At 39.3% G+C, this 21,195-nt stretch overlaps 1 protein-coding gene across 1 annotated transcript in view; it reads right to left on the bottom strand.

Annotated features, from left to right (window-relative positions):
- The window catches only part of XRN2 (5'-3' exoribonuclease 2), an 89,540-nt gene that overhangs the window by 34,337 nt on the left and 34,008 nt on the right, over positions 1–21,195 (bottom strand). The window contains exons 12-21 of the mRNA XM_070747007.1: positions 20,485–20,542; positions 20,297–20,404; positions 19,265–19,309; positions 18,078–18,212; positions 14,790–14,908; positions 12,893–13,028; positions 11,955–12,062; positions 11,776–11,865; positions 10,788–10,860; positions 3,234–3,317 (exon numbers count right to left, since the gene is read on the bottom strand). Coding sequence (XP_070603108.1) covers positions 3,234–3,317; positions 10,788–10,860; positions 11,776–11,865; positions 11,955–12,062; positions 12,893–13,028; positions 14,790–14,908; positions 18,078–18,212; positions 19,265–19,309; positions 20,297–20,404; positions 20,485–20,542 — 956 coding nt within the window. The remainder of the gene's footprint in view (positions 1–3,233; positions 3,318–10,787; positions 10,861–11,775; positions 11,866–11,954; positions 12,063–12,892; positions 13,029–14,789; positions 14,909–18,077; positions 18,213–19,264; positions 19,310–20,296; positions 20,405–20,484; positions 20,543–21,195) is intronic.

Below are 21,195 nucleotides of genomic sequence, written 5' to 3'. Positions count from 1 at the left end.
AACATGTTGTAAGCCGCCCTGAGTCTAAGGAGAAGGGCGGCATAAAAATCGAATAAATAAATAAATAATAAATAAATAAATAGTTAATTCTACAAAGTAGATTCTGACAGAGATGCATTATTAACATTTTAAAAACAAATCCAAAAACACGGGATTCATTTGCAAGGACTTCTGATTACATAGTAGTTATGTGAATTGTACACCACTTTTGAAAGGAAATTTTATACTACAGTATTTTTATTTAGGAGAAAGTTAACATCCTGCACTGTCCATCATTTGTGACTACTTATCAATCTGAATAACAGTTTATATAATAATGATATTGGATGCTTGTCAGAATTCCTAAAGATCAAGTCCATTTTCTACTGTTTCTCTTCAGCATCTACGTATTTGACATGAAGAGCTATAGGAGGGTATTATTGTACCACATTCCACATTTCTACATACAGATTTTATCATTATTTGCCACTGAAGGGTGAATATAAATAGTTTGCATGCCATACAAACTGAAAACTTGCATTTTTATGTTGAACTTTTGTCAGGCAGAAAGAATCATAACCATACATTAAATTCCAGTAAAGAATATTTATTGCTAAATTCAGAAGAATCCAGTAAATAATAGCATTAAATTGGTGCCGGATAAGTCAATGGAATTCCAAGAGGCTGGACTTGGAATGTTTGTAGATGCCTAACAATTCTAGGCCGAGTCCTCTCAACTCCATCTCTGACTCTTCTTGTCTTACAATTTGTAGAATTAGTGCATTGAGTACCGTATTTTTCAGTGTATAAGACGCACCTTTTCCTCCCTAAAATACTGATAATTAGGATGCGCCTTATACTCTGAATGTAGATTTTTTTCCCCCCAGTCCTAACTATCTGCTAACAATTTTCCCAGCTCTTTCATTGTTTTTCTCTGCAAAGAATGTTTTCCAAGCCCGAAGTCTTTGCAGGGTTTTTTCATTACTCTTACTTGCTCTGAGAAAATTTCTTTCCAGCCCTAACCAGGTGCTAACTGGCTTGCAAGCTCTTTCATTGTTACTGTCTGCCAAGAATGTATTCCAAAACTTGTCTTTGATTTTTTTAAATTCTCTATTTGCTCTAAATGTTTCTTTCTAGCCCTAACCAGGTGCTAACAATGTTTTCAGGTTTTACCGGCTTGCAAGCTCTTTCATTGTTACTCTCTTCCAAAAATGTATTCCAAACCCTGCATTGTAGGGGTTATTTTCCATTGCTTTACTTGCTCCAGATATTTCTTTCCAGTCCTAACCAGTGTTCCCTCTTAATTTTTTTGGGGGGTGGGCGGAAAAGTATAGTGTCTGAGCGGCAGTCCCTTCGGGACTGGGCGGCACAGAAATAATAAATAAATAAACAAACAAACAAACAAACAAAAAACCCACCCCGTTTTGCCTCAGAGAATTTCAAAATAAAATACTGTACTGTGTGTCTATAACAGTGAGCTCATAATAGGGCAATTCTATCAATATCAAAATGCCACTTAAATAGTTAAGCTAGTTTCAAACTAGATTTTGATTTTCTCTCTCTCTTCCTTACTCCCATTCTTTTTCTTTCTCTTTTCCTTCCTCTCTTTTTTCTATCTGTTTCTCTCTCTTCCTCTCTTCCTCTCTCTCTCCTTCCCTCTCACTCTTTCCCTCTCGGCTTCTGGGCAGATTTGGAAAACTCTGAGTTGATGATGATTTTTAAGTGAGCGATTGCTCACTGCTCAGCTTAGAGGGAACTATGGTCCTAACCAGTTGCTATTAATGCACCCAAGCTCTTTCATGATTACTTTCTGCAAATAATGTTTTCCAAGCCCTAAGTCTTTGCAGGTTTTTGCTCCAAATGTTTCCTTCCAGTTCTAATTAGGTGCTAATGATGCTCCCAGCTCTTCCCCACTTGCAAGCTCTTTCATTGTTACTCTCTGTGAAGACTGTTTGCCAAACCCTGTCTTTGTAGTTTTTTCATTGTTTTACTTGCTCCAAATGTTTCTTTCCAGTCCTAACTAGGTGCTAACAATGTTGTATCGGCAGTTCGGTGCTAGCAAAAACTTCAGAAGAGAAGGATTTAGGAGTAGTGATTTCTGACAGTCTCAAAATGGGTGAACAGTGCAGTCAGACGGTAGAGAAAGCAAGTAGAATGCTTGGATGTATAGCTAGAGGTATAACATGCAGGAAAAGGGAGATTGTGATCCCGCTGTATAGAGCGCTGGTGAGACCACATTTGGAATACTGTATTCTAACAAAAAGAATATTCAACTTAAAATGTATTGTGGGTTGGTGATGGGATACAGTGGTACTCTACAGTGGTACCTCTGCCAGAGGAGCCTTTCAGTGGCGCTTAAGGAGGTTTTGGCAGTCCAGAGCGAACGAAACATTTTCCTTTCTCTGGGTGCTTGAAGAGGGGAATAAAACTCTGCCAGTGTCCAGAGAAAAGAAATGCTCCCTTCGCTCTGGGCAGCCCAGAGCAAACGGGGGGGGGGGGGGGGGGGAAGTGTTTTCTTTTCTCTGGGCACTTGGAGAGGGAATAAACCTCACACTGCCTCCCATACTTCTGGCGCGAGGTTGCCTCCTGGAGCATCTGGGCACGGAAAGGCAAAAGGGGGCACTTCGCCCTGGCTGAATCAACTCGGCTTCAGCCAAACCGAGGAGTCACCACAGGGAAGGAAAGGCACTGGCTGCAAAGCGAGCGAGCGAGGGAAGAGAGGAGCCCTTCAGCATGGGAAGGAAGAGGAAGCAAGTAGCAGTAGCAGCAGGGTGTATGGGAGGCGTGTGCTCCTCCTCGCCACCTCAGAGTCCCTCTTTTTTTTTTTAAGCCTTAAAGTTTTGGATTACTTTGATTCCCCTCACCTCACCTTCTTCCTTCGGCAGCGACTGTCCCCTTCCTCTTCTTCCTCCTCCTCCTCCCACCCAAATTCTAAACTTTTATTTCATTCCTAATGGGTTTGCACACATTATTTGCTTTTATATTGATTCCTATGGGAAAAATTGCTTCTACTTACAAACTTTTCTACTTAAGAACCTGGTCACAGAACGAATTAAGTTCTTAAGTAGAGGTACCACTGTATTTTTGCACTATAGATAATTAAAAGGACCAAGACTGGAATAGTATGAGATGGCACAAATATTTACTGTCTAATTACTTGAGAATAAAACAGAAGTTAATGTCTTGTATTTATATATAAATATCGCTACCAAAAAGGTTTATCTAATACCATTTTACAATCCTGCAATTCTTACTTTCTTCAGAAGTGAGGTTGGGATACACCTGTGTCAAAGCAGCTCTTAGACGGCGTTCATCAACGAAAGGCAACAGAGCAACCCCTAGGAAAATAAGCAATTGGAACTTACATTTATCTTTAACAATGTCAGGAGAATGTTTAAAAGATATTTGAGCAAACCAAAGCATAAAATTGGATTTCAAAAAGAGACAATTAAGTATATATTTAGCTCTTACACAAAAATTAGGGACTTGAACATTTTTACTTAAGCTCATTGACTTTCCCTGAAGGTGGGGAAAGAAGGAAAAGAAAATACATGCACTTACCCACTTTGTTAATTTTACACTTATTTTATATCTATAATTTCCCTTCCCAGAAATGCTAGAATAATTTTCAATAATGTTTTTTTAAGAGCCATTGTAGTGCTGTAGTTAGAATGCAGTACTGCAGGCTAACTTAACTGCTCACTCCAGGAATTCGATTTTGAGCAGCTCAAGGTTGACTCAGCTTTCCAAACCACTTAGAGAGGGCTGTAAAGCACTGTGAAGTTGTATATAAGTCTAAGTGCTATTAATAGGACTAAATTGGCATTTATCTCTGTAACAGATTTTTTTTTTGAAATTTTAGACTTATGTGAATAGCCTATAGCAGTAATGGCGAACCTATGGCACACGAAGCCATATCTGCTGGCACGTGCACCATTACCCTAGCTCAGTTCCAACATGCATGTGTGCCAGCCAGCTGATTTTTGGCTTGCACAGAGGCTCTGGGAGAGTGTTTTTGGTTTCCAGTGAGCCTCCGGAGGGAGCGGGAGTGTTTTTACCCTCACCCAGCTCCAGGGAAGCCTTTAGAGTGGGTGAAACACAAAGCTTCTGGGCCCATCAGAAAATGAGAAACAGGCCGTTCCCGGCCTCCAGAGGGCCTCGGGGGACGGAGGAAGCTGTTTTCGCCCTCGCCAGTCATTGAATTAAGGGTGTGGGCACTCACGCATGTGTGATACTGCACGCACACCCTCTTTCGGCCCCCAAGAACAGAAAGGTTCGCCACACTGGTCTATAGAGTGAAAGGAAAAAAGTAACATACAATCTAAACAAATATAAGAAAAGTTCAGTATAATCTGGAGCCATCTTAAACCACATTTCACTACAAAGAACAAATTTCTTAAATTTGGATTATGGTCATGACTAAAGTTAAGATGGATGATAATATACATAATCAATATGTGTTGATTATAATAAGTGCAAAAAACCAGCTTGCAGTTGTACCTATAAAAAAACCTGAATTTCTAAATATCTGAATAAAAATACAAAGAAATTGCAAAACCAAGTAATTTATTTTAGAGTGACATTTAATAGATTAATTTATCAGTGGAAGAGCACTACAGTATAGCAAATTTCCCAACTTAGGCCAGAGGAAAAATGGTTTGAAGAGAGGCGAAATGCAACTGAGGAAGAGGACAGCTATGCAAGTAGAGTCCTCTTGCATGACCCTGGGCAGATCATATAAAACAAAACACTTCACACTGGCTTTTCTATTATAAAAACTATTCAAACCTATTATTATTATATCAAAAATGTTACATTTTATTTTAGTCAAGCAATCAATTCCATCTAGGTATTGCTGAAATGGGGCATTGGACTTACCAGATGCACCTCTTTTCATCAGGTGGAGCCATCCTTCAGGTCGGGATGTCCTCGTCCAGCCAAAGGGTAAGGGCTGAGTCTATTCTTTGCTTAAATTGCTGGATCTGCCCTCCTGGATCTCAGTTTCGTGAGACCAAAGAAAATAGACATTGGCTCCTGCCTGATATGCTTCTTCTAATCTTGTGGAACCAGCATTTAGGATGGGTTGTCCTCAACTAATTTGCTTCAGGACTGAGTCTGTCTCTTAGCTTAATTGCTAGGATCTGCCCTGTTACTCCCAGATCTGATGAAACCGATGACTCGATTTGGAGTGGCATTTCAGTGACTAGGAAAAACTGAATGGACTTTCAACCCAGTAATCCACTGGCCAGAAATTGCAGGTGAGACAAAATAACACAACAGATATGAACAAAGGGAGGGACTGAATGCACCGGATGAGAAGAATTGTATCAGGTAGGATCCAACACCTATTCTCCATCCTGCGATGGAACCAGCATTCAGGATGACATACTAAGGCAGAGGTCCCAGGGAGGGAAAGAGAAAAAGGAGTGTGTGCCCTAATCATGATCAACCTCTTGCTGAAGGACTCTCCTGCCAAAGGCAGCGTCCGCTGAAGCGTAAGAGTCAATTTTATAGTGATGTATAAACTGGGAAGGATTTGTCCACATAGCTGTCCTGCAGACTTCAGAGATGTTGAGTAGCCCAAGCAGCAGATGTAGCTGCACTCCTGGTGGAATGTACTGTGATGCCCGCTGGGTAGGGGAAAGTGGCTAATTCATAGACCTTGGCGATAGCGCTCCTGATCCATCTGCTGATGGCGGCGGAGGAACCCAGTTCTCTAGAGAGCATGGATGAAAAGCCACGAAGCGGGCTTCCGACTTACAAAACGACTTGGTTTGTTTGATATAGACCTTAAGGGCCCTTCGCACATCAAGCGCATGCCAGCGACGTTCCGATGGATGGGAGAGGCGAGCACAAAGCCAGGAAATACAAGTTCTTGGCATTGGTGGAAGACCAAGTTCACCTTTGGAATGAAGGAAGGATCGAGGTATAAAGTCACCTTGTCTGGTTGAAAAATACAAGTCTCCCCTCACCAAAAGAGCAGACATCTCTGAAATGCGGCAGGCTGATGTAAAGGCCACAAGGAAGGCCACTTTGATGGAAAGGTACCACAACGAAGCCTCATGTAAGGGTTTGTAGTGGATTCCCGTAAGCAATGACAGGATATGAGAAAGGTTCCAAGTAGGGTATCAGTGAACCATAGGAGCCCAAAATTTGGTTGCCCCTTTAAGGAAATGACAAATGGCGGGAATTTGAGACAAGGACTCAATCTGGTCACAAGACTAACGACAGTGCTGCCACTTGCCTGCGGAGAGTATTTAGGGCCAAGCCTTTGCGAAGCCTGTGGTTAAGAAAAGGCAAAATCTTGGGAAGAGGAATGCGAACTGCGGAGAAGCTTTTTTGTGCACCATTGGCAGAATAAATGCGGCTGGTAGACAGTAACGGGAAGCCTGCATAATAAGAATAATATCTTGGTCGTAATCCTGATGGATCAGATCACACTGCTCAATTTCCAGGCATTCAATTGAAGCCAGGCGGGGTCCGGGTGATGCAGTGCTCCCTAACTGAGCATGTCCTCCAAATGAGGCAACCACCAAAGCTGAACTATAGAACTATAACTATAAAACTATAACGAAGTTAACTAACAAGCTTTAAGCCTTTTGAAAATTCTCCAGAGGGTGGGACTGAATGATGGCTCCACCTAATGAGAAGATGCGTATCAGGTCAATCCAATGCCCCTTCTCCATCGTGGGTGGAGCCATCATTCAGGTTGGGACGTACCAAAGCCCCAAGTTCCTTGGGTGGGTCATGTTTAAGTCTGTATCACTGAGACTCCTTGTATACTCGTTGTAAGACTCTACAGCCAAATGCCACATCAGCCGACATGAACTAGTCAATCTTGCAGTGATGGATAAATTGAGAAGGTGAAGACCACACTGCTGCTCTACAGACCTCCACAAGGGGTGCCTGGGAAGCCCAGGCTGCCAAAATGGCTGTGCTATGTGAGGAATGAGACATAATTCCCGGAGGTCGTGGTAAAGCTGAGAGTTCATATGCCTTTGCAATAATTCCGTAGATCCAGCATCCTATGGTCAATGATGCCCCAGATTGCATTCACTCCTTCCACCCCTAGAGAATGGAACTGAGAGAAGAATCTCGGTAGTTGAGTTTTGTGGGATCACAAACAGTTTGACCTCTGGTGAGCCAAATTAGCTCGTCATGTTGTGAAAGAGGGACAGGTGCAGACACCACTCTGCCTGGTCTATCTCCATTTGACTGAGCCAGTCCGTTTGGGTATTGGAGATACCTGACACATGTTCTGTTGTTATTGACAGCAGGTGCCTCTCTGCCCACAGTCCCAGTTAGAACACCTCATGCATGAGGGCCTACAAGCGAGTGCTGCCCTGGTGACTGATATGCGCCTTGGTGGTAATATTGGCAATGAGGGACCAGAACATGTCGGCCTGATGGGTGATTCTGGAAATGTTTGAGAGCCAAAATTACTGCTTGGAGTTCCAGCCAATTTGTGGAAGCCAAGGTTTCCTGCAGGAACCATCATTCCTGAGCCATCTGACCAGGCTTGCATCCATAATTATGGCGACTCTGATTGTTTCTTGGAAGAAGCATCCCTTGGATACAGCTGGGGACTGCCGCCAAGTCAGGGAGTGGCAAACCTCTGGACGAACCAGAACTCTGGATGTTGAGGTGCTTCGCCCCGTTTCCTGGAATAGTAAAAGGAACCATTGAAGCTCCCTAGAATGTAGCTGCACCCAAGGGGTGATGAATATACATGATATCATTTTCCCCAGGAGAGAAGACAGGATGGCTAGGGGAATTTTTGCGTTCCTGTTGTGCCTGGGTGGCCAGTAGTCTGCTTCCCTGTCTCTCTGGGAAAGGGATGCCTTACATTCTATGGTATCTACCATAGTTCCCAAGTGAAATAAGGAAATGTCAGGGGAGAGCTGGCTCTTCTCCAGGTTGATGGAAAAACTGTGTTGACAAAGTGTGTCGAGAACTATCTGAATGTCGCACTTTGCTAGGTGTTTAGAAAATGCCTGAACCAGGATGTCATCTAGGTAACATTGTACCTGCATGGAGATGGTCTTGGTGTGAACTGCTACCACTGCCAGTATCTTGGTGAAAATCCTTGAAGCTCAGGATAGGCCAAAGGCAGAGCCCTATATTGGAAGTGTCCACCTTCACAGCAGAATCTCAGATACTGCCTCTGATGATAGTTAGTTGGTATATGCAGCTAGGCTTCTGTTAGGTCCAAGGAAGCCAAGAAATCCCCTCTGTCTGATGCACCCCAGGATGGACTGAACAGAATGCATTTTGAACTGTCTCATTTTGATATAGTGGTTTAGTCATTTTAAGTCTAGAATAGCTCTCCATCCCCTTGAGGCTTTGATAACAACAGAGGATAGAATAATATCCCTGTCCCTGCTGAAAACCTGCTGAATTGCGTTAATATCCAGCGGGTGCTAGACCGCTTTATGCATAAGGACTTTCTTGAAGGGCACCCTGGATGTAGGAATTGAATGAAAAATCTTGGGGAAAGAGAGAGAAATTCTAGAGAGAGGCCCTGTCTGATAGTTTGCAGGACCCATTGATTTTGTGTGGTTCACTCCCACATATTAACAAATAGAGTGAGCCGGCACCCTATGGGAATATTGGGAAGGCCTCTGTCTAGATCTACGGAAAGGGCATCCCCCTCCTCCCCGAACGGTCATCTGAACTGCCTCGCCCTCCCAGATCTATAGGAGGGCTAGAACTGCTGAAATATGGACTGACCTTGGAACTGGGGAAAACTGGAACCCTGTTCTGCGCCCTGAAAGGACCATTGAGACTAGCGAAACTGGCGAAAGTTGCCTTTTCGGGAAAGGAAAGGCAGCACCTTCCTCTTAGTATAGGTCTCAATGAGTATTGGGTCCAATGTTTCACCAAACAGATGCTGGCCTCTGAATGGAGTAATGTCCAGGCGCCACTTGCGCTGTGTATCTACTGACCATTGGAACAGTCAATGCATATGCTATGCGAACACCGAAGCCCCTATAGCCTTGGAGGCAAAGAGTGATGCCTGAAGGGGTATGTCTGCTGCGAACTGAATGGACGCAAAGATTTTATTTAGCTCCTGTTGTGTCCTTGTGTTGGATGCTGGAATGTTCTCTTGAAGAAGGCGGAGTCAAATTAAGGAGCATGTGAAAAAAGGAGACTGATGAAGATGCCTTCACTGCCCACGCTGCTGCCTGATGGACCTTGATAAGGGCTTGTTCCATTTTCTTGTCTCAATATCTCCTTGGCATCATCCGGCATAGTAGTTGGGGCATGTAGTGCCCTCACAGGACATCCGCCGGCGATACTGTAGGAAGGGTTGCCAGCTCTGGTCCTACACTGAAATGTCTTCGATCCAATGAAGAGGGCATGGGACTCGAGCCCAGAGCTGATCATTGCCACTGGACGTTGTCCAGGAACATTTGAGAAGCCGGAACCATATCCACCTCTGGTGTGAATTCTGCAAAGAGAGGGTCCAGGGTTTGCGAACCCAAAGTACCAGGGACAGAGACAGACTCCCATCCTGCAGCAGCATGAGCTTTATAGAGAAGGAACTTAAAAAGACCTGGAGCAAAAAAAGCATTAGAGACATGGTTTTCTTGTGAGACACTCTCATCTTCTGACAACCTGTAGTCATCATTTATTGATTTATTTATTTAATTTATTGGATTTATATGCCGTCCCACTCCCAGGACTCATGTTCCAAATCTGCTATGGGCTCTGCCATCTCTTCATCAAAACCATAAGAATATTCCTCTGATTCTTGTACCCTATATGTGGGTACCTGCTTGGGTGGATACTGTTTTGGGTCAGACAATGGCCTATTCTTAGACTGGAAGCTGGCTGAGATCCCGTTGCATTGCAGCTGATAGTAATCTTTGCAGAGTAGCATGGTTTAAGGCAGGGGTACGCAAACTTGGCTCTTCCATGATATGTGGACTTCAACTCCCAGAATTCCTGAGCTAGGATGATTTGCTCAGAAATTCTGGGAGTTGAAGTCCACAAGTCATAGAAGAGCCAACTTTGCCTACCCTTGGTCTCAGGTAATAGACTCTATACAGGAAGCATGAGCTAGTGACAATGGTATTGGGGTAGCTTCATGGTTTTGGATTGGCTCCGGAGGTAGGGAAGGAGTGGTTCTTGGGAACCCAGAGACACCCCATACATCATCGTTGTCCCTAGCTATGTCTAGGGAAAGTTATACAAGCTCAGCTGGATCTCTTGATCCGATGGACTGAGGCTAACCCCCATATATTTGGTGGGAGGGGAGGCATTTTGAAGTTGAAAAGCATTTGCCAGAGAGGCTTGATTACATAATTTCGGTAGACTCTTATCCCTTTCTTTGTTCTGCCTTCTCTGCAGCCTTGATCCTTTTAGAGGCCTGGGCTGGCAAGAGGGGGAGGAGGTAAGACCTCATCTGGTTCATTATGGTTTGTTTATCATTGTCACTTGCCACACGGTTTATCTTTCGACCCTGGATACCATAGCCATGATCGTCCTAGTCTAAGAACCAAGTGAAACTGGGATCCAGGAGGGCAGATCAGCAATTTAAGCAAAGAACAGACTCAGTCTTTACCTCTGACTGGATGAGGACATCTCAACTTGAATGATGTCTCCACCCATGATGGAGAATACTATGTGTCACAACTCATTTATTCTTTATCAATTTATTATTTTTTACAAATTCATTAAGGAAAACAGCAGATAGAAATCAGTTTAGTAACTAACAAACCTGTAAATGGAACGTCTATCCTGTTTTCTTAAAATTATTGCCAAGACTAACCACACAAATATTTACTTCATGATGAAATAGTTACCTTGCCAAGCAAATTTTTTCCCATTCAGATCAATAGCAAAGTCCTCAGGATAGAAGTCAATTATACTTGAATCCTGTTTTAATAAAGTATTATTACAGTGATTTAGAAATCTGTAGTGTTAGATGAAGGCACTTATTTTTTCTGAAGCGTAATTCAAAGAGAATTTTCTTTTAAAAAGAAAGTAGTTTACAAATTATTCTAAAGCAACAATTTAAATACTACATTTTCAAGGTGTAAAATTTATACTTTTTAAGTTTAAGCCCTGAAACTGAGTCATTAAACTAGGTGCAAAAGCATATGTTTGCAATCAGAAAACTCTTGCTTTCTATGTTCCATTCTCTTCCTCCCAAATCCCCAGTCTGCTTCATGATAAAATAAAATAAACCTTTAAGTGCTTGATCATTTGGAGACAGAAATGTATAAACTCACAAAAGTAGCACTTGTAGAGCATATCTATAATAGCATGCAAATAGCAGGGGGTAAGGTTGGTTTCTGTTTCTTAGCAGGAAAATGCTGAGAAACTCAAAGTTTGATCAACGAGAGCAATTTTCAATTTCTCTTATCCATTCAAAGCAAGAGGGAGGGCGTGATCAAGGAGAGAACATGCCCATTGGCTAGTTACTCCTCTTTCACTTTCATTTCTATTGAAGTCTAATCACCCCTTCAACCATGAGCCGGAGACTGAAAAACCATGCATCTTTCTTGCCCCCCTACAGTCAAAACAGAATCTCTTTTTCCAGTCAGGAACTGGCACAGAAACCATTAGCATTCAATAGTTAGGGCATGAATGTTAATGTGACTAAAAGTCTTTTTTATATTCTTTTCACTGTTTTCTGACCAATGTTCCAACAAAGTTCCCATTACAGAAGCAATGTTTTTTTTCCTTGTTTATCCCTTGATTTAACTATTATAGACCTCATAAACAAAGTGAAATAGTTGAGAGAATATTAACATGAATTTTCAATTAAAGACCCTTTAATTTTCTTACTGGATCAGTCATAAGTTTCCGCCATGTTGTTGGGAGGAAATTACCGCTGGCAGCTGGGAAGACACCCATCAGTTGTTCCAAAGGTCTGAACTGTAAAAAGAAAGGTAGATAATAGTAACTTTAAATTTTTAAACCTTTAGTTACTAAGATGAATTATAAACAGAAGTAATAAAACTTACTGGTTTGGTTCCTTTCTCAAAATCAGAGGCCAAGTCTGCAATACCTTCAAAGTCTGAAGCAAATGGTGCATAGTGAAATGGATAATACCATTTCCAGGAAGCGCATCCCTAGTTTGGAAAATGAAAGAAGAATTTAAATCAAAGAAGATTCAGGAATGTTCTCTCTGCATTTAACTATTAAATAACTATTAAATAAACTTTAGTTATTCTAGTTGAATTATCACATAGGAAGGCATAAGCAACTAAATATATACATTTAAAAAAAATAATCTTGAAACACTGAACCACTGATATTAAAATACACCTATAAAATGACAGCTGTATGTTCAAAAATAATCTTTGAAGTTCTTATCAACATAGCAAATGGGTAAAATTACACTTAGCAATTTCAAACAATTAATATGCATATGAATAGCTGTATTATTCTAAAATGTAAATGTTGTTTATCCTATACTTATACAACATAATTAAAAACCTAAGAAGAATAATTATTTTGCCAATTTATCTAGGCTGATATTCAGGTAAATCACCTCTTGGGAGAGAAATTTAGCTACAGATGAATTAACAGAATCACTTCTTCCTGCACTCTTTAATGTTTTCATTCAAATCCCGCTTCCCCCCATTGGAACACACATATTATTGGATATCTTATTGTATCTGGTCATACGGCTGTAATAATTTGTTTTGCTGCATAAATTAATTTATTAAGATGATAATCATAAGCTGTGGTTGAACTGGAATTACATGTTTGCAATGGAAATATATCAAAGGCAAAAAAGTGTTTTTCCCCCCTCAAATGAAGTTTCACTATTACTGATTCCATATAATTTTTTTTGACCATCATAAAGAAGTAGTTTGTCATTGCCAAGTAGGTGGATGATAGAAAATCCTCTGTAATGACATATTGGGGTAATAAATATAAAATTCCAACTCAGTACCTGGTAATAGTATTGGAGAACCCAGCAAAGCCCTTCCACATAAGACTGTACAACTTTACGACGAAACTTCTTATCGTTCACGTCAACATCAAATTTGTTCTTATAATACCGCTGTTTCCAGCCAGCTTCCCATAACCTTCATAAAAACAATAGTAAATCTACATATTGTGCAATTCAGTTTATCAAATTGTTTCAACAAAAAAAAGGAGAAGAGGCTTTACTAACAGTGGTGCGGTTTAAATCATACTCCCATGTAATTGTATCAGATGACTGTAGCCCTTGGATTATGATAGCAGTTTAGACCAGAATTTTTATTGTCATGATAGCAAAGTGAGATGTCATGTGACTATATTAACTTAAGGATGGCAATCCTGGCAGTCCCCATCATAACCTTGGGACTGCCCAAGTCATTAAGCAGGAAGAGGTGGGAGTCCCCAACAAGAAGTGTTTGTGTGTGTGTGTGGGGGGTGTGTGAATTGGGGGACTGTAGGCAGGTGCTAGGGAAGTGTGGAAATGAAGAGACTACAGGGGGTTGGGGTATTGTGGCTATACACACACTAATATAGAGTATAAGGTGTGTGGGGCAGCTGAGTATAAAATTTTTCATACTTTGTAGTGGGTTTTTTCAGGAGAAAAAGTGGTGGGAGAAACTTATGGGAGCTAACTGCAACCTTGTCTGCTGATCTTCCCATTGACTTTGCTTGTGGGAAGCTGGCGGGGAAGGTTGCAAGCAATAATTGAGCAACAAAGGATGCTGTAGCCTTACCAAACACCCAAATCATGATCATGCGACCAAAGGAGTGGTCTGATGGCTTGAATTTCAAGGACTGGTAGTAAATACTATTTGTTCATCACCATGGTAACTTTGAACAGGTGCTGAACTAGTGGTCATAATTCAAGGATTACATGTAAATTACTACTTAAGTGTACTCTTTTACCAGTTTTCCCTAAACTATGACTCACTCATCCATCTATGATGTCAAGATTGGTGTATCAATCTCTACACTGCACAGTTCATACTTCATAAAATACCCTGAGAGATAGACCAGATAAAGAAATAGACTCCACAGAAGACTAAAAACTATTTTTTTAAAAAATTAGATTAAAAAACATGTTACAAGCCTGATTTACTTCTCTTCCCTCTTTTATATTCATGTGATTTAGGAGATATTTGTTACATATTTGCAATCCTACCATACTGTTTGGACTTAAGCATTATTTCCCTTTTTGTTGCCTAGTAATGGATCCATCCTCTATCCATCAACATCATCCACTTTACTCTCTAGACTTAATATAGACTGCTTTCTAATTTGTTTCATTTTAATACATCTGGCATGTAGAAAACAAGAGACAAAGTTAAAGTTATGTTTTCTTAATAAGAACCAGCCTTTTGGTCCTAATTAATAGTCAATTTCTCAGATCTTAGGTTTAGTATCTTGAAAACTGATCCCGATTATCTTTTAAATGGAAGTACTGAGAACTTCTTTCTAAATGTAAGAAGCTTGGATTATACATAATATATTCTTCACTAACAGACAATAACCCCTCACTAAACTAAATCATCTGGTTATAGAACTTTAAGAGTTAAATAATTCTGATTCTGTTCAGAGACTGAGCTGAATATTGAACCTCTAGTCAATCTGGTGTTTAGTCTCAAAGGGAGTAGCAGCTTTTAGGAAGAAAACCAGCATGCATACTAATGGAAACACTTAAATTTAACAGCTACAGACTACACATCTCACTGGAATTTACTGAGTATCCCAACTCTCCACATTAATTATTGGTGGATAAAGAGATCATGGAAAAGCATTAGAAGGTGTGGCAGATGCAAGGTAAATAGTATTAAGGAGACTTTCTCCACTTTGACAATGCACTAACAAAGTATGAAATGTGGCACCTGACATTATCTTCAGGCTCCGGTTCACTGTCACTGTCCTCTTTTTTCCGCTTAATTCCTCCTGCTGGAGATGGTGTACCATCAGATGTGAAGCTTGAATTAGGAGAAACTGAAGGAGTCTGGGGATATAGTTAACATGCAGAGAATTAGTGGAAAAGTCTCATTACAAAAAATAAAATTAATGACATTGCAAAAAAAAAAAAACCCACAGAAAACTACATATGCATCTACTTTACTTAACTATAGATTTACAGGAATTAAAAAGTAGTTCCATGCTATCAAGGGGATCTGAAATATTCTCAGACAGCAACATTTCATGACAAGTAATAAACCACTTCTAAAGCGGATTCTGATATAACAAAAGATCCTGATACTCAAAAGAAAAGGAAAATCATCCTATTAATTATTCTGTTCTCTCCATACACTCATCTTTTTTTAGTAGTCATATCTATGTATTTTCTTTGTTCTTTTTCCTTGTTTATTTTACTGTTTTATTATTTTACTTTCACTTTGGTCAAAGTTTTCCTTTTTATAGCTGCCAGCTGCCTAGACTAGCCCCATAGATAGGCAAAAACAAAAAATTAATAATGAACTCATCAGTTATTGTTTTAATGCATATTAAAAGTATATATTAAATTTAAACCATAATGAGTTTATATACCAGTGATGGCAAACCTCGGGTGCCAAAAAGGATGTATATGTGTGTGATAGCTTGCATGCAGGCGCCTACACCCATAATGCAATGACCTCCCCCCTCACATGGGCACAATCCTTGTGCTGCTCTCCCCCCTCGCATGTGCAATAATAGATTCTTCGGAGAAGGGCGGCATACAAATCTTAATAATAATAATAATAATAATAATAATAATAATAATAATAATTTCTCTTTAAAAATTCACTAATTTCTCTAGCTGCTTCTCCTCAGTTCTGCCAGGAGACAGCAGAATTGAGGAGAAGCAGCTAGAGAAATTAGTGAAATACGAAGATCTAAAAATCGAACTGCAACGACTCTGGCATAAGCCAGTGAAAGTGGTCCCAGTGGTACTTGGCATGCTGGGCGCAGTGCCAAAGGATCTCAGAGGACATTTGAAAACCATCGGAATTGACAAAATCTCCATCTGTCAATTGCAAAAGGCCGCTTTACTGGAATCGGCAAACATAATTTGCCGCTACATCACGCAGCCCTAGGTGCTTGGGAAGCACCCAACTGGTGATGAAATACGAAATCTAGCATAGCGATCTCGTTTGCTGTGTTGTATTGACATAATAATAATAATAATAATAATAATAATAATAATAATAATAATAATAATATGTTGTGGTTAGCTCTGACCCAGCTCCTGCCCCAAGGACTGTGGATGTGGAGGAGACATCCACATGCTGCAGGCCTGTTTCCCCCCCCCCCGGGTGGAATCGGCTGATGGAAGCTCCTCTGACCAAGAAGACATAAGTGACAGGGAGGAGGAGAGTGTGGCAGACAGCTCAGAAGGAGATCAATTATCTAGCTCCTCCTTGGATTCAGAACAAGAGTTAATGATACAGCCACGCATGCGGAGAGCGATGCAGAGGCAGCAACAACGGAGATATTATTATCAAAGAAAATGAGGCCACCTGTGGTTGGGTGGGGCTGTGGTAATTAGTGAGGCTGCTATAAAGAGCAGCCTGTGGGTTTGGCCATTGTGGAGGATTATCTGATCGTTGTGTTTCGTGACTGCTTTACTGACTTTGACCTTTTATGTGCTGATTTCCCCCCGCTTTGAAACTAAACCTGAGCAAAGTGTGTTTCACTTTGTGAAAGAAGGACTGTGAATTGCCTCACAGCTGCAAGCTAAGTATCACAGAACTGATAAGGGACTTGTACAAATTACCAGTTTGTTTGGAGACGAGTGCTCTTTGCTATACCAAAAGAGGGCTTAGGTTAAGTGAATTTTCATTATAAAGAACATTATTTTGAATTTTCAAACGTGTGTGTGTCTGAAATTTGTACCTGTGAATTTTTGGGAGGAGTCTACCAGAGAGCCCGACAGAACAATAATAATAATAATAATATGCACAAACCTTAATGAAGCTGTGGAGCTTCCCTAATACTTACCTTCAGATAGTGGTAACCAGCCCTCCCATACCTCGGCTTATTTCTTCTGCAGCCTTCAAAGCTTTCATGAAGGCCTCTATATCCTATAACAGAGCTCTGGTTTGATCCGGAGCTCTGTTATCAGCTGCAGAAGCCTTTCCTATTTCCTAAAGGTCTTTCCAGAAGGCCTGTCTAATCGATAACAGAGCTCTGGATCGGTCTGGAGCTCTGTTATCCATTGCAGAGGCCTTCAGAAAAGCCTTGCCAGCTGCAAAAGAAATGGGCTGAGATATGGAAGGCCTGGCTACAACTGTCCAAAGCCGGAAAAGTTCCTGAAATCCTCTGACAGAGAAAATAGGGTAGAGGTGAGCACACAAGTGAACTTCCGGTTTTCGCAGTCCCCAGGCTTCAGGAGGATTTCCTGAAGCCTGGGAAGAGTGAAAACAACAAAAAAGAAGGCCCAAAACCTTCATGTGCCTGCTGGAGCTGACATAGGGCAACGCCTTATGATATGGCTCTATGTGCTACCTGTGTCCTGCCTGCCATAGGTTCACGATCACTGGTATATACCATGATTCTACTTTATGTTCACAGGGAAATATATGCTAGGATCTAAGATAAATCAAGGTGTCTGTATGTGTGTACATCAAATAGAACAGAAGTTTCTAAAGTGTGTTCAATTAAAATCTTAACTCAGCTTCTTAATGAAGATAATTGGATAAAATCCAATTTAAGAATTCAGAGTTCATATATTTAATAGACAATATATTATCCATAAAATCCTTCCCTTTGCACTTATTCATTTTGTACAAATAGTTGTTAAAATGACTGCATCATTGTTTTACTCATTATTTTGAGCTGTGCATATTGGAGGTAAAGTTAGGGAATGGGATTAAATTTCTATTCTTTCAAAGCTTTTTCATTATCTGGAACGATTAACTGCTAACATTAAAGTGTTTAGGCAAAAATTGAGGTTTTTTACCTAATCAATTATTAACTTTTCTCAGGCTGAAGGGATCCAGAGAGCGTATTTGGCTTCTAATCTCACTAGTCTGACTCTGGGTTGAACCAATGTTTGCAAGAAATTGAGAATATGATGGAGTCAAAGTAGTAAAGAAAAGGTGAATGTATTTAAGTTTGGGCTTAGTAGAAACTGAGTCATCATTAAGTCACTTTCCATTTGTTACCTTATCTTTATTTTAAAAATAATCACTTACAGTGTTCTGTCTGTCCTGCATTCTCATTTCATAGGCTGTTTGTCTTGGATTACTAATTGGTTGATGGCATGACCTGTTTCCTCTTCCTAAAGGTTGTGGGGTAAATTGTCCACCAAGCATAGTATGTTGTTCTCTCTGAAAGGAGCAAAATATAAGCATAAATGTTGAACATCAGCTCTGAGAGCAAATGCCACATACAGGTATGAATAGCCATGTTTATATTACACAGGATATTAATTTCAAACTGAATATGTAATATTTAAACATCCATACTGGCATATTTTATTTGGCACATCAGTGGAGTAACCACAAGCTTATGGCACTGACTGACATAGAAGTGCCCCTTGGCCAGTAAAGAGAGTCTAGTTAAGAGTTGAGAAAAATACCTTCATGAAGTAATTTATCTTAACTGATTATAAAATTACAACTTAAAATCTATTACTGATACTATTAAGGACTGCATTTCTGGCATTACTTCAGTTTAAAACAATGCTCAAAATATGATGTTGTATTTTTTTTTAGGATCTTTATAGAACACATATCAATTAATATATTCAAATAGTTAACATATAGCAGTGACATAACAAATAATTAATATGATCATTATTAGGAACATTAGAATAATATTCTGATGATTCTTGAACAGAAAACTACAGACACTTATCAAAACATTAGTAAAATAATATTATATTACAATTAACTTGGCAGTTCCAAATTTATTTAATACAAATAAAAAATTATGTATTTAATTTACAGCATTTATCAAAGCATGCTGACACTATAATAAAAAGAATAATTTCAATACATGTATGCTTAACCTTGTAGAATTATTAGTGCCAATGATGACTAAGCTATCTCTTAAATTAAGCTGCCATTTACTCAATTTATTTAATTTATTTATTTAATTTGACTTTTATGTCACCCAATCCTGAAGGACGCAGGGCGGCTGGTATACAGTACATGAGAAAGGACTCAATGGTATACAGTACATGAGAAAGTAGTAGGACTTAGGTAGAAGTGTCAAGAAGTGCATTTCAGCCTTGAAAAACTGCTACAACATTCTCTTCGTATTCCTAATATGACTTTTAAGACATTTCCTTTCTCTATACTAGGGTAGCTGCTACTAAATAGTTCCATTGTTTTATAAAGATGTTATAAATAATTAGGAGTAGGAGATTTATATTTACCTTCATTCTTTTTCTTTTTTCTTTTTGCCTTCTTCTGAAATTTTCCTGTATGCATCATAATGTATGGAAAATGTACATTAGCATTTATTAGGAAACTAAAAAATTCATGTATGTATGTATGTATGTATGTATAATTTATTCTTGCTAAAAAAACATATTGCAGATTCTTTTTCCTGCTTCAAAGTAAGTTGCTCTTCTAAACTAATCCAGACTCCTATTAAACTACAGAATCCTATTAAAGTACATATACATAAAATGTCAATTATTTAATTCGCAGATTTAACAAAGTGGGTCATATTCAAATCTTCTCTGGATGTAGTAAACAAACTACATACAGTATATATGTTTGGTATATTATATCAGCCAGAGGTTTTAGCATATTCCTTACACAAAAACTAGAAAAATTAGCAAAAATTGGTCATAAAGGAAGCTGTATGCACACAGATAAATTTTACATATATTTTTTTCCTAACTAACCAACCTGCTTTCTGAATGTTTTTCCTTAAAATCCTCAATTGATGTTAATCAAAACTAATATAAAAACAAAATGTTGAATTCAATACAAATTCATTGATAGCTTACTAAGGCAAACTCATTTCCTCTTGATTTACAACCACAACTGAGGTCAGGATTTCCATTGCAAAGTGTGATTGTAAGTCAAGTTGGATGTGATTCTATGACATTTTTACGGTGGTTCTTAAGTGAATCCCTATGAAACCAGATTTTTCAATGGTTGTTTTTGTGTGTGCTAGAAATGAGCAAAGATGTACACAAATTGCAGTCATATAGCAATGAGACATTGCAACTGGTTGTTAAATAAGAGCTGGTTGACATGTACACAAATTGCAAACACATGATGAAATATAGTTGTAAGCCATGTTTTCCTAAGATGTTGTAACTTTGAAGCACTGTTAAATGAGCAGTCATAAGTCAAGAACTATTTGTAGCAGAGAATGGAATAACCATATGTATTCATTAAAAAAAACATTGTTAAAGAAAAGCACACCAACAATTTCATAATAGCCCTTTCACCTCATCATCTTTCCGCTTCTTAAAAATGCTATCTTCAACTTCTCCAACAGCCAACATTATCATCTGTACTCTCTCCAAGTTGACATAACCATTCTCGGTAAGATAACCCTGTAAATTGTAGAAAACAATTATAAGTAACCTTTCTCCTTTTTATGTTACTACATGAAGTGTTTGGAGGAATCACTTACTCCAGTTTTGTGCACAACATTTTTATATATGTTCACCAGGCGATCAATTGCTCCTTCCCTGCAATAAAAGAATAAAACCATTTCATTCATTTCTTGGATGGTCTCATTGTAAGGGCTATATTCAAATTGTTATCCTAGTGATGGTACGACATCTATTGGCAGAACAAATCCTTCCTCCCTCCCTTTGCCATGCTACAATCTATAAATCTACTCTGTAGGGTTGGGAGATTTTGGAAACAGATTTGGGGCATGGAGTGAGGAGAGCAAAGAAAAATTCTACTGTATATGAAGATATATGCTTATAAAACACTAAATTTAGCAGAGTTTAAACCAGTATTTAACTATTAATATGTGAAGTTACTATTGACTGCCATTCCCTATTTCTACAATATTTACTTAATTTAGAAAAGATAGGAACATGGAAAAATATTTAATTTATCCATGAGGCTCTTTAAATCCCCTATGTACAAGACAAAAAGCCAACAAGCCTGCACAAATGACTAAAGAAATAGTGAGAAATAGTGAGCACAGTCTCAAAAAAAAGCTAGCGATATCATGCACCATAATTAAGCAAAACAAAATAGCAAGATATTTGAAACTCATGCTTTTCAAAGCTGTATAAAGTTCACTGGATTTGGAACAGCAATTCTATTATCAGCTAGATCCAAATGAGTGAACTGAAACCCAAGAGATCTTTGGGCTTGTGTTTCT

Source organism: Erythrolamprus reginae, chromosome 3, assembly GCF_031021105.1.
Source record: "Erythrolamprus reginae isolate rEryReg1 chromosome 3, rEryReg1.hap1, whole genome shotgun sequence".
In the NCBI taxonomy this organism is placed as follows: domain Eukaryota; kingdom Metazoa; phylum Chordata; class Lepidosauria; order Squamata; family Dipsadidae; genus Erythrolamprus; species Erythrolamprus reginae.
The sequence above is the reverse complement of the archived record's forward strand: the minus strand, read 5'-3'. Positions and strand labels throughout refer to the sequence as shown.